We start from the raw sequence: 16,553 nt of genomic DNA, 5'->3' as shown, positions 1-16,553 counted from the left end.
AAGAACAGGCACCAGCTCACTCTCCCAGCCCCCACTACGAGCGGGACGGGAGCTCCATCCAGATCTGCTGTTGCCCTGAATCTGGTCCTTGCCATCCCCACTCCCATGGGCCTAGGTAGAGACGCCATCTGCCTGTTGCCTCCAGCCAGCTCTGTCTTCTTCCCTCCAGCCCACCCTACTTACACAAATGAGCCGGAAAAGGGTAGGTGAGTCTGAGAATTGGTTTATTAAGAATGTCCCTTGCCACCCTCCTACCTTAAAATAGTTCTTAGTATCAAAAGAAGTTACAGGTCACCCAAGTCCCTGAGGTTGGAGTCCTAGCTCAGCGCCCTTACCCCCAGGGGGAGGCAAGAGGGCAGAGAATCCTGACTCCTTGCTCCAGTCACAGACACTGCCTTTGGATGGAAAGTTTCTGCAGCTCCATATTCTGTCCTTGTGGAGCAGGAATGTGCTATGGCTGCTGGCAACTGGCAGGGGTCACCTTTACCAGGGTGTAGGTACAGCACGGCCCCTGCCTGCCTCTGGGAAGACCAGAAACCAGACCCAGCCAAAGCCTTCTCCCCTCCTCCCTCAGATTGCCCCCTCCCTCCCCTGGGTCAGGCAGTGGCAAAGGGGCTTAGCAGGCAGGACACTGGGGTAGGGGCTGGCCAACCACGTCCAGGCAAGGAGGATCCCCAGTTTTCTTCCTCCCTCTGCCTCCCAAGGGGCTGATTCTGGGGGAGATCTTGGGTTGTGCAGAAGCCCAATGAGGTTCGTAAAGAGGGCGGCAAAAGAAAGGAACACATATACACACATGCAGCCTGGACACCCTTACCCCTGCCAGATCTTGGGGACACCCTGGCTTTCTGCCTGGCCTGGGGCTGTGTACAGGGTTGGTGCTCAGTAAATGGCTGTGGACATAATTTGATTCCCCCCCGCCCACTGTGTGGCATTCACACTCCCCTGCACCTCCACTCAGTCTCTACACGTTCCCCTAACCCACACTAACCCGCCTGCCCCCCAACACCACACTTCAAAACCACTCACATACACCCCCGCTTTCCACACTGCACAAGGCCAATGCTCACACACACTGCCCCACCCGGCATCCCACACACCCAGGCCCGTGCCCACCAGCGTCACCTAGACGCTTGGTCTCCCTTACGCACTCACGTGCGGGCTCCCAACCAGAAGAGCAGCACAGGGGCCAGAGGGATTCCTGTCCTGGGTTCTCTGGGGTCCTGGCCCCGAAGAGGGAGTGTGGTGAGGCCTCCTGGGGGTCTGACTGGGACAACAGTCTGGGTGAGGCTGCTCCCCAACCCCAACAGCTTGGTCCCTCTAGATCCCATGGGGAGAACGAGACCTGCCTTGAAACTTGGGCAAAGAGCAAGCATCTAGTGCCACCTAGTGGTGCCCCGGAGGAGGGCACGGGGGTAACAGAAGGGGCCCCCACTATATCCCCAAAGGCCTGTGGTACCTGGTCTCCCAGCCAGACAGATGGCTCTGGGAACCACCCAGGCAGTGAGGGGATGGGAGGAGGAAGATGATGGGGCGGGAGAGGCAGCCCTCCTCTCGGTGGAGCTAAGAACACAGTTCCAGCCCTGTTCAGCTCCAGGGACCAGAGGGGTTGCCCATTTTCCTGCCCCAGATGTTATGAGGCCAGGTCTGAACTGACGCCAAAAACTGAGGGCCATGTGGGGGTGAGCAAGGGGGTGGGCAGGTTACGTGATTCTGGTCCCACACCCTCCATGTCCAAGTACAAGATGCTAAAAGGAAAAAAAGGCATCTCAAGGATTGGGGCGGGGACGGGGGGGAAGAAGGGGAGCCAGCAGGGAGGGACAGAGTCCCCAAGAGGGCAGACCCGCTTCCAGGGCCTTCAGTCCAGTTTGAACTTGGTCTCTGATTCTTTCAGCAGGTAGAGGCTGTCATCTTCCAGAAAGCTGTGGGCCAAGGGAGGAGCCCACTGAGGCACAGCTCTGAGAGCGTCCCCTGGGGGCAGGGTGGGGTGTTGCAGGCGAGCGGGCAGTGGGTGACCAGTGCACAGAGGCCTCTAAGAAGCAGGCAAGGACGGGCAGGGAGGAGCACCCACCTGAAGAAGAGGACGTGGACAGGGATGGTGCTGACGTGCCAGATGGCGTGGGCATCCAGGACCCAGAAGAGAGGCGGGAAGTCTAGCAGCTCGAGCAGGGACAGCCCCTGCAGCAGCAGGACCACCACGATGCACTTGTGCACGTGGGGCAGCCGCTGCCGATTCCGCAGGCACCAGGTCAGCCACCACGCCGCGTTCACCAGGCCTGGGGGCGGGTGGGGGCGGGGAGAGGCTCATTCCCCGACCTCCTTCTCTCCTTGCCCCATGCTCCGTGACCCCAGGGCCCCCCTCAGGGGCTCCTCCCAACCTCCCCCCTCTCCCACCCCCAATTCTTTTCCCTTCCCTCCCCCTAAGGGTCTCTCTAGAAGCTCCTTCTCTGGGAACAGCACCAATGCCCACCTCCACCCCAAGCCAGCAGCTCTGCAGATGGTCCAGCCCCCCCAGAGACCCTGTCCCACCTCACCGATCGCCACATTGGCCGCCAGGTTGTAGCCATAGTCGAAGCGGACGAGGCTCAGGTAGGAGACGTGCGCCGTCAGCATTAGCAGAAGGAGGGCCCGGAAGGCACTGGCCACGGCCGGGCGCTGCAGCCCCACGGTCCTGCCCCGCCACCCAGAGCCGCTCAGATGCAGGGTGACCCGTCCCCACAGCAGCAGCAGCGTGGGGGAGCCACTGCCCCCTCCCCCATCAAAACAGGCTAGCAGGGCAGGCCTCCAATTCCTGTGGACTTTGCCAACCTCCTTGGAAAGAGCCAGGGCCCCTGGTCCCACCACAGAGTCCCTATATCCAGAGCCATCTGGAGCGTATGCACGTGCGAGATGAAAGCCCTGGGACAGCACCCCCAGCGGAGAGACTGGCGACCCCTTTCTGCCCCCAGGGTCTGACTTTGCTCCCACAGCAGCCAAGGCGGGCTCACCTGACACAGCACAGATAGACTGAGTGTAGGATGACAGTGGAGGCACAGAAGTAGTCCATTTTCTGAGGACAAGGAGAGCTGGATGAAGGACCAGTGTGTGGGCAACAGGTGGTGGACAAGGCTTCATGCAGGGCAGGCTCCAGAGGGGACCCACTAGGGATGGGGGCAGGGAGGGGTGGCAGAGGCCCAGCCAGAGTCTAATGTGGGAGTCCTAGGCCTATGGCTGGTGGGGACGTGTCTCGTGCTCCTTTTGTCTATCGCTGTTTCATGCCTGGATTCAATAGACTGACCCTTGTATTCACATACAATTTAAAAAAAAATGTGTGCTCAGCAGCGAGGCTTTAGAGGTATGGGTAGAGGGTGCCCGCCAAGACTCCAGAACGTAAGAGCATGCGCAGAGTTCAGAGTGTGGTCTGGAGCTCAGCAGCTGAGGGCTCAAGTCTGGACTGCACCCCTTCACTGGCGGCATGATGCTGGGCAAGTGATTTCACCCCGTCCAAGGCTCAGCTGCCGCATCGGTTAAGAAGAGCCAATAATCACACCTGCCTCACAGGGGTCAAGTGAGGCTCAAGTGCACGAATAGGTTTCAAACGCCCAGCACAGAGCAAGTGCTCCGTGAACCGAGGCAGTACGAGAACTAAGAGAGAACTAAGCCAGCTCTGCCCCACCGCTCCTGGCTCCTCAGCTCTGCCCCACCGCTCCTGGCTCCTCAGCTCTGCCCCACTGCTCCTGGCTCCGCTGGGAACTGTCTCCAGCAGAAACGGGAGTGGGAGGGCGCTCACCTCTGTGACGTCGGTGTCCCTGGTGTGGAAGACTGTGGACCAGAACCAAGCATTGAGGGAGACCTGAGGAGGGAAGTGGCTGGTGAGTGTGGTGCCCCAGGGTGGGGAAGACCCCCCAGAGGGCTCACATCCATCTCACTTTGGGGAAAGGGATCTACAGAGCTGAGAAGCATGCTTCCCCTGGGCCCTGGAGCCCATGGACTGGACAAACCCGTGTCCCTCCATCCCCACCCAGCCCGGGGCCGTCAGGCTCAGCTGCCCACCACCCTGAACCCCCAAGGCCACGGGGGCTGCAGCCGCCACAGGTTCCGGCCTGGCCCGGGAACCAGTTCCAGCACAGTCAAGTTCCCTGGTTACTCAGTGGCTAAGACAACAGCCCCCGGGGAACCTCACCTCCTCCCCCAACTGGCAGGTGCTGATGACAGCCCCACCCGGGCCAGGTGAACCAGTGACCTCAGCCTCTGGTGTCGGGAATGAAGTGGGTGGGGTGGAGGGGCTCGAGCCAGCTTGGGGTGTGTCCAGAGCAAGCAAGCAAGGGAGGGAGATCAAGTAGGTCCCACTGGGGCCAGTCTCTGAGGAGGAGCCTGGCCAACGGAGCCCAGCCTCCTCCCGGCTGGGCCGGCCCAACCCTCCGGGCCCAGGCCAGTGGCTGCTGCTCCAAGCTCTGGGAGGAGTAGAGGAGCAGGGCTGGGGGGGCAGCGGTGGGCAAGGGCCCAAGGGAACGCTGGAGGCCTTTCTCCTGGAAATTAACTGCGGGGAGAGAGCACAGATCATCTTGCAAATGAGGCCTGCCTCTTGTGGGAGTTGGTGCCGACCTTTTTTTGAGGGACTGCTGTGTCCACAGCAGAAGCCCAACGTACTGAAAGGAGGGTGGGCTGGGGTGCAGATACACACACTGGAGGGCTGGGAAAGCAGCCAAAGGGAGAAACAGCCAAGGTCTGGCCTGGAACGCCCTGGAGGTGGGGGTGGATGCACTAGGGCGGCACAGGCCTGCCGGAGATGGGTAAAGGCCGGAGCTGCGCAGTGGGGCCCAGTATACCAGGAGAGCTGGGCAGGCAGGGGACAGAGGGAGCAGGGTAAAAAGCCACTCTCCAGCCGCTGTGCAGCAGGAAGGTCAGAGGGTAGGATGAGTTCCCTAATGCAGGCTCGAGGGGGCTTATGAGGAAGCGGGAAGAGCAATGGGGTGGAGGCCTGGGCTCTACTGCAAAGCTGGAAGTCTCTGGAGGCTCGGGGAGTCCGGTGTAAGCCTGTCTGGCCTGGGTCCAGGGCTAACTCCTGCTGCTTATGCTTCTCATGACCTGGGCACAGGCTTTGTCCTTCTGGGCCCGAGCTTCCCCCTGGGACAAATCAGGGGCTGGTCAAAGTGATCCTTTGTCCCCTTTCCAGCCCTGATGTCAGGTGATCAGTCCAGGTCAGGCTGCTTCCTCCTTTGAGGACAGCCATCCTGTCCCATCCCTGGTGCTACCCCTTCCCCAGAGACAGCAATGGAGGCATGGTCCGGAGGCTGGAAAACGGGTCGTTTTCCAGACTCTGCTTCTGCAGAGTCTGTGGTACTCAGGGTCAGCGTGGGGAGAGAAGCAGGCCCGGGGCTGGAGACGGGGCCCAGGCGATCACATGGGCCAGGTCTCCTGGGCAGGAGAGGAACAGGGACACCCTTGGGGAAGAGTAGCCCTGGAGCCAATGTGAGGGGGAGGTGGTGGGGAAGGCAGCAGGGAATGGCGGCCAGCCAGGCCTCCTTGTCACCCATGGCAGGAAGGGGGAGGTGACAGGAGGACTGAACTAAGTGGTGGCTGGGGGTTGGGGGGGATGCACAGGGCTAGGGCTTAGCTCTATGGGATGGGGCTGGGGCCGGCTTGGTTCCCTGTCCAACTGCCTCCCCAGGGGGCCTTCCACTTACAGAGACCCACCTGAAGCCTGGACTCTGCACCCCTGAAAAGTCCCCTCTCCCCTGGGGAGTTTCCCATTATGGAGGGCTCCTCTTCTGACCCTCTCCACAGATTTGGGAGATAGTGTCATTAACAATGCAGGCCCTAGGGCCAGACTGCCAGGGTTCAAATCCTGCCTCTGCATTTCCTGTGTGTCCTTGGGCAAGTTATTTAGCCTTGCTGTGCCTCAGTTTTCTCATCTGTAAAATGGGAATAATCATAGTATTGATAAGGATTTAATGAGCAATACAAGTACAGTGTACAGCACAGCGCCCAGGAACAGGGTTAAACATTAGGAGTTACTTCTCCCCACCTAGTTGACCAGTGTGGGATCCTCACACCACTTCACAGACTTGAGGCCAAAGAGCCCAAGTCTGCCTCCCATTCTCCCTGCCGGCCAGGGAGGTCTAGGCCAAGAAGGGGTGGTCTCCCCACAACTGCCTAGGCTCATCCCATAGTTCCAGGCTGGGGGCAGGATGTCTGCAGCCTCCATAAGGAGATGGCCTCTGGGTTCAAGTTCTGCCTCGGCCCCTAAAGAGCTGTGTGATCTTGAACAAATAACAGCTTCTCTGAGCCTCAGCTGCCTCACCTACAAAACGGGGTTCATAATAGCATCCACTGCGTAAGAGGGTTGTGAGGACGATGTCTGCAAAATACGGGGCACAAAGAAGCCATTCAGTAAGTGGTGGCTGTTACTGTGGCCTGGCACACGCTAGGTGACCCAGAAATGTCAGTTTCCTTCATCATGTCCAGGGACTGACCCCCTACCACTTCCCTTCACCTGACACCGCCCCCCCCTGCAAAGGTCACAGTGTTCCAGGGCAAACCACAGGGCCCCAGGGTCTCTTGATTCCAGAACGCAGATGCCTCAGCTGTAGGAAGAGGCCCCTCGTCCCTGCTCCTGAGCCACCACCCCACCAGGATGCACCGAAGAGATGCTACTTCTCTTCACTTGAGTTTGTCATCAAGACTCAAGCGAAGGGACAGAGGGCCGTGGAGGGAAGGGACAGCCCAAGTGTACGGCTGCTCCCAGCCTCCTCAGCCAAGCCTGAGTAGCATGAGGGGGCGGGGGGATAACTGGTCAATCAGACAGGCCAGGAGGGCGATGGACGCCAAGAACTTTGCATAAACACTGAGGAAAGGGGGAGGCGGGGCAGGTTGCCAACGAGGGTGGAACTGGTGGGGGACAAGGAAGGCTGGGCGGAGGGAGATCAGGAGGCTGTTTCAGTCTGTTGGAAAATAGGAAAATTGAGACAAAAATATCACAGCCGTGAAACTGGTTGGATGCCAAGTGAGCCAGATCTGTCAGGAATTCGACCCCAGTACTAAGCCCCAGTGCTCGGGGCTGTCATTGACACCACTGAGGTGGGGACAAGTGGGTCTTTAAATAGCTCGGTGTCTCAGAAGTGGGGGAGGCAGAATGTTAAATATGATGCCTGCTGCCATCCTGGGCCCCCCCAGAGGCCTCAGGCAGGGCAAGCCGGCCCCAGTTCACTCCTGAGAAAGGAATGGGCAAGAAGTGGATGGAGACTAGAGAAGGGGGGCTTTTTCCACCATCAAAAAGGATCCCTTGGGCTTCCCTGGTGGCACAGTGGTTGGGATTCCGCCTGCCGATGCAGGGGACGCGGGTTCGTGCCCCGGTCCGGGAAGATCCCACATGCCGCAGAGCGGCTGGGCCCGTGAGCCATGGCCGCTGAGTCTGCGCGTCCGGAGCCTGTGCTCCGCGGTGGGAGAGGCCGCAGCAGTGAGAGGCCCGCGTACCGAAAAAAAAAAAAAAAATCCCTTGATTTCTTGCCATTGCCTGTTCCACTGGCTCTTGTCTGACCGTAGGGATGTCCTTCCTGAAGTCTAGCCACCATTCTGCTGTAGGCTTAACCTGTCTCTTCTCACAGTTCCCTCAGCAGAGGTAGGGTACAGTTAGTCCCCACCTCCCTGAATCATCCTGCAGAGACAGTCTGGGACTTCCCGGCACCCTCAGCCTCACGTCTACCCCTGAGGACCTTTCCTTGTTGGATGAAGGGGCAGAGCACTGGTCTGGCCTGGCAGCTTCGGCAGAGAGCAGGGGCCCCTGATTCCACGAAGTCAAAGGTCTGTGGAGGGCCGAGTTTTCAAGGCTCCTCCAAAGCCTGGCTGCTGCCCAGCCTACGTCCAGGTCTAAATGCCAAGGCAGGGGTTGACTTCTTGTGCCAAAGCTTCATTAGCTCTGCTAATTCCCGGAGAAAAAGACTGAGACCCACTCCCCTCCCCAAGACCTAAGCTGGAGCAGGTGGGGGGGCCTTCCCACCCCACCCCACCAGAAATCAGGAGCCCCACTTGTTCCAGAAAACCCAGCCCAGGACAAAGTCCACTGCCACACCCTCCACAGAGCCTGGGATCCTTCGCGCTTGCAAACATACACAGGACTAAAGATCAAGTGTAAAATCCAAACTGGATCATCAAAGGGAGTGTGGGCACTGAGACTCTGTCCCTCGAGGGCCTACTGGTGCGTGAAGGGGGTCCCATGTCCCAGGACACCACATCCCATAGGGTGCCCTGTGACACAGGCCCCAGGTATCTGTCCCCTCTCAACCTAACATCTCCTGATCTGTCCCTAAGGGTCCTTGGTCACACTGGACTGCAGGGTACACCTGGGAGGTATGATCCTCACCAAGAAGGAAGCTGAGTGGCAGATGCCAGTGAGATGAAAGACCCAAGAAACAGGGAGATCAAGGCAAGAGCTGTGAAGTGACCACTGGCCTCTGGCGCGTGTCGTGAAGACAAACGCTGGGACCCTCAGACCAGCACGTCCACCCAGGGAGGCTCTGAGTTTAGTTCGGAGAGATCAGGCCGGGCTGTCCTGTGCTAACAGGGGCAGGGGCGAGGGGGCGGTAAAGCGGTGAGCCAGGCGGCAGTGTCCCTGGAAGAACCCCAAGGGAAAGGGGACGGATGTACTGTCCTCAGTTTCCCCACCCTTCCTGCTTTCTTGGCCAGGACCAAATTCCCTTCTCTGTGTGAGGCCTAAAACAGGAAGTGGTGGCTCTATCCCACCCATGCCTGTGACAGGCTGGGCTGATGCCAGGCCCTTGCCTACACAAGAGTCCTTGCCTCTCAGCCTGGCACTTGGGGCCCTCTCTGCTTCATCTTACCCCCCTTCGACTCCCTTTCACCCAGCCACGCTGTGGTCAGGCTGACCTTCCCAAGGATGCCTGTCCAGGCCCCACACTGACCAGCTTCTGCACCTTTGCTCCTGCTGTGCCCCCAGCCTGGAATGCTGGAATCTAACCTCCTCTCCTGCCACGTGCACACGTCTAAGCCTGACCAGGCCTACGAATCCCGGATGAAGCCTCTCCTCCTCTCTGCGCTTCCCTGAAAGACTTCTCCCCCAGACGATATGATCTCCCCACCTCACAGCTCCCAAAGCTCTCTCCCTGAGCCCTCCTCACCTCTGCCTCCATCCTGCCGCCCAGATTGGCAGGACCTGGACCTCCCACTTGGCTTAGCTCCTTGGGGCGGGGACTTCAGCTACCACAAGTGCTAACCTCTTTCTCCACCCACGGCAGATAAGCATTTCGCACAGCACGTGGAGAGAGCCCAGAGAGGGACTAGGTGCTCAGGCCCTGGAGCCAGACAGCCCTGGGTGCCAGCCTGTCTCCACTATTCACTACCCTGTTAGCTGTTAACTTGGGGCAGGTTTTCCCCTCTCTGAGCCTTCCACAAAGCTCACAGTGGTATCACAAGGATTAAGTGAGAAAATGTATGTACAGAACTGAGGACCATGCCCGTCACGTAATCTGTGTTCTGTAACTGATAAAAGTTATTAACGTCTATTGAATGGGAAGTGTTAGGGAGGAGCTGCATCACCCAGAGGCTCGGCAGCCTCCTTGCTGCCCTGCTTCCGATCCCCATCCCTCAAGTCTGAGGTTTGGCCTGGACTTCCGGCACCCCAACACTATCAGTTTCCCCAAGGTCCTCAGAGATCTAGGGGCGGCCTTCAGTCTCATTTTATTTGACTGAAGCAGAATTCAGGAGTATGGCCTACTCTCTCCTTCCTGTCCTTGTCCCAGGGCTCCCCCAACCACACGATGGATCATTTCCCACCTCCCCCTCTGGCCACTCCTTTTGTCTCTGTTGCTGGCTCATCCTCCTCTATTCAGCCATTAAGTTTTGGGGTTCCTCGAGGCTCCATCCTAGACCCCTTCTCTTCTCACCAAGTTCCCCCCTGGTGACCGCATCCACAGTGTCTATCACTGTCTCCTAAGCAGAAGCACAGGGGTCATCCTTGATTCCTCTCTTCCCATCTTAGGTTATCCACACAGCCAAGAAGGTAAGAGTGTAGACTCTGGAGCCAGATGCCTAGATTCGAACCCTGGCTCCGGGGCAGATTACTTAACCTTTCCAGTCCTTGGTTTCCTCATCTGTAAACTGGGGACAATAATACTACCTACCTCATAAACTTGTTATGGTATTAACAAGGTTAACATTTATAAAACGCTTAGAAGGGTGCCTGGCACACAGTAACAGCTATGTAGTTGTTTGTAAAATAAATACATTTAAAAAATTTTAATGTCACCTCCAAAACATAGCTCAAACATACTTCTCTTTAATACCTTCCTTCCCAAGACCCAGGCCACCTCTCTAGTCTCGCTACTGTGCCCCATGCTAAAATTACCAACTAGGCCCCGCATCCACTCCTGCCCGCTCCAACCTGGTCTCTACACAGTAGCCAGAATAGCAGATATGTTCACGAAGCCCCTTCTCTCCAACCCTCATTGCTTCATGAGGCTTTGACCGTCGAGATCTAAAGTGTTACTGTGCCTTCCAGGCTCTCCATCCCCATCCATCTCCAGGCTCCACCTGCTGCCCACCTGCCCACCCGCCTCACACCCCCTCCCAGCTTCCTGCCTGGTCGGTCTCCTGGCCTTTCAGGTCCTCATATAACCTGCACTCTGTCCTGCCAGTGCACATTCACTCATCATTCTGATTTGACCTCACACACCCCTTTCTCAGGGAAGGCCTCCCTGGACTGCCCTGGACTGGTCTAGACCCCATCACACACCCCGACAGCAGCACACATCTATCCTCCACTGCACTTGTTCACAGCTGTCCTTTTACATTCAATTGTGCGCTTATGTGATTAGTACCAGAGGGCAGGGACCCGTCTGTTTTTATATCCTTGTGGCTCTCCTGCACCCAACAAAGTGCCTGGCACAGAGCAGGCGCTCGATATATGAACAAGAGGCTGCTTTGATGGCAGGAAGGTGAGTGAGGGTGGGCTGTTTCCCTAAGGCTTCCAGTGGTAGCTCTGGTCTAGAGACATCCACCGCCACCTCCTCCTCCCACACCCCCCCCTCCAAGGTTGCTGTGGCTCCTGCACCACAGTCCCTGCTTCTCACGCAGCTCCACGCTCTGGATGCTGGCTCTTCTGACCAGCCGTTCTGTGAAGCTCACAGCCCTCTCTGGATACTCAAATGGAACATATTTCAGCTTCTCCAGGGATGGTCTAAGACCAGACTGAACTCTAGATGGAATGCTGTGGCTGCTTCTGCCTCCAGGCCTCAGCTGCGGTTGACAGTGCTTTGAACCTTCCAGAGGGGTCCTTGGAAAGACCTGTGGTCCCCGCATGCTCCCACCCATCTCCTTTCTGTGTTTGTAAATTGCCCTGCTGGGTGTTTCAGCAGCTTCCTGCTTCAGGACAAGAACAATGTTTCTTTCCTCTCTCCCACTCTCTCAAACAGCCTGACCTAGGACTCTGCTAGAAACGGAAGGCCTAATTCAGTACCTTCCATGTTCTCCCCAGGCTCGACCATCCCATAGCTGCAACTTTAACCCTGGAAAACAGAGGGGAAGCTAGGTGGGTGATAATGGGGATCTAAGAGTTCCTCATTCCTGGGTGAGGGTGTTGAGCAGGAATCCTGCCAGGTTACCTACCCAAGCGAAGGCCACGCAGGTAGGGTACATAGGGGATGAGGCTGGCACGGAGGTGCGGTAGCGACAGAGCATAACCAGGCTGGCCAGGCCATTGAGGAAAGAGGCCACAGCAGAAGCTGGTTCTTGGAAGCACAGGAACCGGAAGAAGGGCCACTGAAAAAGGAGCACGGGGAGGGGTCTGAGGAGCAAGCAATGCCCAGTTGGTCCAACCTACCGCTGCTTGACCTGCTGCATCACCAGGCCCCCGGCCGGCTCCGCAGCTCTGGACCTTGGCCAAAGCCTCAGGGGCAGTCCCTCTTCAGCTCCGCAAACTCCCCTGCAGTCCCTGGGTGAGCGTTACCCCTCTATCCTGGCCAGCACTCACAGCACTGGGAAGACCAGGCCGGGCAGTGTGGATGGCTCAGTATGGCCTGGTGGAAATAGCACAGACCTGCCATCTAGAAGACACAGGTCCTAATCCCTCCTCTACCACTAACCACAGCCCTCTGAGCCTCAGCTTACTCTGTGACAAACTGGGGAGAATAATTCTTGCCAACCTCAACACTCTAGAACAGGATCATACTGGATCAAAAGGCATCAGCAAGCTGTGTCTCGCTGGGCAATCTGAGGGGGTATTATTATTTTAATCCAGACTCCTACTGAAGAAGCAACAGAAAGTGTGCCGGGGGATGCTCAGGGAATTGGTCTTTGTAGCAAGGTGGGCATCTCAACCACCCTAAGCAGCCCAGGACCACTCCCTGAGGAGACTCCAAAGCCTCCCAGATCCTGTTACCTCAAATCCAGAGGCAGGACACACTGTTCCCATCTGATGATAACCAGCATGTTTTGAGAAAAACAGGTACCTGCCCCAAACACACACTCATCACCCCACACCCTGGCCTGCTTGGACAGCGTGGTCCAACTAGAGGCATCTTACTCCCATCATCTACCTAACCCTGACCCTCCAACTCACCTTGCCATGGAACTGAGGCACTTTGTGACCTTCCTGGAGGTAGAGGCCAACGGTGACCCACATACACTCATACTTACAGTCATCCTGACAGGTCCAGCCTGAAACAGATAAATATGGCCTGGTGAACTCCCCAGCATAGGGAGGCACAGAGCGAGCTCGAATGGGGCCCAAACTCAAACACAGGCCAAGAGGTCCTGCAGGTTGGAGAGAACCAGAAGAAATCGGAAAATTCTAGCTTCCTGCTTGGATGGATGAGAGATGGTGTAAAATATACATAAGAGAAAGGCATGTGTGTGTGTGTTTTAGTGGGTAGGAGTGTACAGTGAGCAAGTGGAGATGTTTCTTCTCTCTTCCTTTCACCCAAGACGGAGACTTTGGCATCTGATGGACTCATCTGTGGATACCTGGGTTTACGTTTGCCTTTCCTGAACACAGGATTTTCTCTCACTCACCAGGGAGAAACCCTTGCCGTTTTACACCCCATCTATGAAAATGAAGCCCAGATTCTTCAGTCTGACTTTTAAGGCCCCATATTCCCTTTCTAACTTTATTTCCCACTACTCCTTTTCATGCACCCTGCTCGCTGAGTAAACCAAGCTGCTGGATGTGTCCATATCTGTCCAGGGCCTCCACTCTCTGTTTTCTGTCTGGTATGCAAAGGGATAGTAAAGAGAAGAAACGTGTAGTCAAACAGGCCAGAACTAAAAACTCCACTTTACCACTTACTGGCTGTGTGATTTTGGGCAGGACACTTAACCTCTCTGAGTCTCCCCATCTGCAAAAATCAGGTTAAGAAAATTGACCTCAAAGGGTTGTTGTGAAAAATAACTATTTTGACACCTGCCACAAAGGAAGTGCCCACTATGGCCACAGGCCTAGATTTAATGCATCCATCCAGAAGCCCTTCCTCTCGAATGTTCCAAGATAATCACTGCCCCCACCTCCTCAAAGCCAGAAACGATTCCTTCCTCCCTATTACTTAATCTAAGAGTCCTTTGGGGCTCAAATCATCCTCTCCCTTGCCCTTGAGAAGGCTAAAGTCCCCTTGGGGACTGTGAGCCCCGAAGTCAGGACCCTGGTCTGATTTCAGTGTCCTTCCAGGTCTTTGTACCCAGGAGGTAGTAAATGCCCATTTGACTGACTAAATAAAAAGTAAATGAAGCTCCTGGTTGACAGACTATCTAATCACTCTGGGGTTCCACTCACTCACACTCACAATGGACCCGGGAGAGGAACTAAGGTACAGATTGCAGAGTGGTCTTCGGGGGCGAAAGGGGCAGGGCAAGCCCAATGGGCGGGGCCTATCGCGGGGTGGGGCTTACCTGCTAGGCTCATGTAGATTGGCTGGCGGGAGCGGAAGTGCTTCAGTGCGGCCCCCGAACAGTTCCGCTCCTCGCACCGCAGCACGCAGTCGCGGTACACCGGCTCGCGATCGCCCTGGGAGCCGCTTGCTAGTGCGGCTGCCCCAACCAGCAGCACCAGCCGCACCGTTCGCCCGGCCATCCCTTCACCCTGGCCCTCCGCCGGCGGAGGAGCTTAGGAGTCTTCACTTCCGGAGTAACCGGAAGTGCCTTGTGTTCTTTCATCTACTCTCCGCTGAAGTCCACCCCAGTTTAAATAAACGTTCCCGGAATTTTTTGGGCGCCTGCCCCGCCCCTCGCCTTAATGTTATTTGCATGTAACAGACGTCAGGGTTAGGGGAGGGGAGACACCAGGTGGGTTAAGAAGCAAAATAAAGTGGTATCTTATCAACATCCGTCTTCTTTCTTTTCCAGGGCCTCTTTATTTCAGGTAGGGCAAGTTTTCTGTCCCCAGCCCTGTCGGGTTTCCACTCCCTAACGTACCCGGAACTGTCCATTTATCTCCATCTTCAGTGGCACCGCCACCCTAGTAAAAGACATCATCGTCTGTCGCCGAGGCAGCCGCATTAGCCTCTTAACACATCCCCCTACTTCTACTTATACCCCTCCAGCCCATGCTCTATTTCCAAAAATTCAAATTTGACCATGTCATCCTTCTTCATAAAATACTGGCTCCCACTTGCCTCAAGATAAAATCATAACTCCACAAGCCCTGCACGATCCAGCCCCTGCCTACTGGTCTCCCTCACTCGTCTGCCCCAGACTCCCCTCAAGGGGTCATGTCTCTCAAGCCCCGTGGCTCTACCTCGTCTGTATCACTCTTGCTATCACTCCTGCTGATTCTTTTAGTCTCAACTTAAACACTACTTCTGGGGGTGATAACACCTGGAGGGTGCTATAACATACAGTGGTCTCTTTGTCTTGTTTACCACTCTACTACCAGCACTAGTACAGAATTTACCTCAGGGTAGGCACTCGCTAAGAACGCGTTGTTTTTTTGTTTGTTTTTGTTTTTGCTTTTGTGTTTGTTGTTGTTTTTTTAAGTAAATGAACAACGTAATTCATCGTAAGAATTTGGGCGCCGAACCAGGGCTGTCAAATCACCAGTGTGATTCAGACCACGCTGAGATAGGAGAGGTGTCCTGTTTCAAGAAAAATTAACAGGAGGATCTTTGGGAATAGAACACTCGCTTTATATCACCCCTCCTCCCCACACTACCACCAGCACAAACACACACACCCGTCTCATTGGCGCATTGACGCCTTGTAGCTAGATGCATAATTAGTGTGTGTGTAGATTAATGACTGCCTTTCCTCCTCTCCATCTCTTCACCCCTGGTCAACTTTTTATCTTGGGAGGTGGAATGAGCTGGAAGTAAAATTGGATTTGGATTCTGTTCATTCACTCGTTTGGCAAACATTTCCTGAGCACTTAGCCCTAGCACCAAGGTGGCAAGGCACAACTCCAGGAGGCACCATTCATATTGTATGTTCTGTGAATGGCGCTCAGGGGTGCTTCATTCACATTCTATTTTCTGTGAATGGTGTCTCTTCCAGTTAAATATAACATGAATAGTGTCCCCTGGAGTTGGGCACCCAGTTGATGCTGATTGGGAAGCTGAAATGAACAAAACAACCACTCAGCCCTCCAGGAGCTGATGGAAAACAACAGAGTGCTAATACTACTTTGCATCTGATGGATCGGTTCATTTTTTTTTTTTTAATCTTAAAATTTTATTTTTTAGTTTTTAATTGAAGTATAGTTTATTTACAATTTTGTGTGATAGATCAGTCCTTTTATAATACATTATTTTATTTTGTCCTTACTATAACGCTTGGATGAACCTTTTTATGAGGATCCCCATTTAAAGATGAGGAAATTTAGAATTAAAGAGGATGAAATATGGACAAAGCAGGAATTTTCCCTCTGAGAGAACACCAAGGTAGAAATAGAGCTCTTTTAAAACTTTTAAGGTTCCAATTTTGGAAGCCTCATCCTATATTATATCAAACATGTTAAAATGTGGCAACACCCACATTAAAGAAATTTATAAGTAACTATATATAGTTGAATTGAGTTGCTGTAAATAGTTGACATAGTGTTACATTTCGTACATTTTTAATAAATATTAATTTTTTTGTAGTTTTCTTATCGTATTTTGGAGCTAACATTGAAAATCTGTTCATGTCTCAAACATTTCATAGGTCCTTGAAAACTCATGGCTACCTGATGGAGAAAACAATCCTATGTTAAAGGTGGAGAGGGCGGTGGAGACATCTGTCATGTTGTCCTGGTGGGAGATGAGGTGTTGTTTCTCTGGGACATCTCTTGAGAGTTTTGCCTGCCAGAAGAACCCTACACAATTACCAGGCTTCTCCATCTCCCCACTTTTCAACACAGAGACCCTCCTTTCCTTCCCCACAGAGCCCCCTCAGCTTAATCTGCTTCCTACCTTGCATTTGGTTTCTTATGTGAGTCACAGCCTGCAAAGTCATTGATTCATTCCTTCAACTCAGGCTTATTGAACCCTACTGGGTGTCAGCCATTGCACTAGGAAAAAAATAGGTGAATCAGAAATACTTCCCAGTCCAGGGAGGAGAAAGACAAAGCAAACATTATAGTGTGCTGAGGGCTCATAGGC

The 16,553-nt window shown here is 54.8% G+C and overlaps 1 protein-coding gene across 5 annotated transcripts; it reads right to left on the bottom strand.

Moving 5' to 3' along the window:
- Positions 1–207: 207 nt before the first annotated feature.
- PGAP3 (post-GPI attachment to proteins phospholipase 3) lies at positions 208–14,119 on the bottom strand. Of its 5 annotated transcripts, XM_004282731.4 has the most exons (8): positions 13,873–14,117; positions 12,551–12,648; positions 11,599–11,751; positions 3,767–3,829; positions 2,985–3,046; positions 2,532–2,668; positions 2,069–2,273; positions 208–1,919 (listed from the first exon to the last, which is right to left on the bottom strand). In XM_004282731.4, exons 1-8 carry the CDS (start codon positions 14,051–14,053, stop codon positions 1,856–1,858), a joined length of 963 nt encoding a protein of 320 aa, XP_004282779.1. In that variant the 5' UTR covers positions 14,054–14,117; the 3' UTR covers positions 208–1,855. The 5 variants fall into 5 exon arrangements, with proteins under 5 accessions (XP_004282779.1, XP_033266940.1, XP_012393218.1 ...); XM_033411049.2 differs by lacking the exon at positions 2,532–2,668 and having other exon boundaries at positions 208–1,745; positions 13,873–14,119; XM_012537764.3 differs by lacking the exon at positions 11,599–11,751 and having other exon boundaries at positions 13,873–14,119.
- Between the last annotated feature and the right edge of the window lie 2,434 nt (positions 14,120–16,553).

Source organism: Orcinus orca, chromosome 19 (assembly GCF_937001465.1).
Source record: "Orcinus orca chromosome 19, mOrcOrc1.1, whole genome shotgun sequence".
Lineage (NCBI taxonomy): Eukaryota > Metazoa > Chordata > Mammalia > Artiodactyla > Delphinidae > Orcinus > Orcinus orca.
Note: the sequence above shows the minus strand (reverse complement) of the source record. Positions and strands in the feature narration are given on the sequence as shown.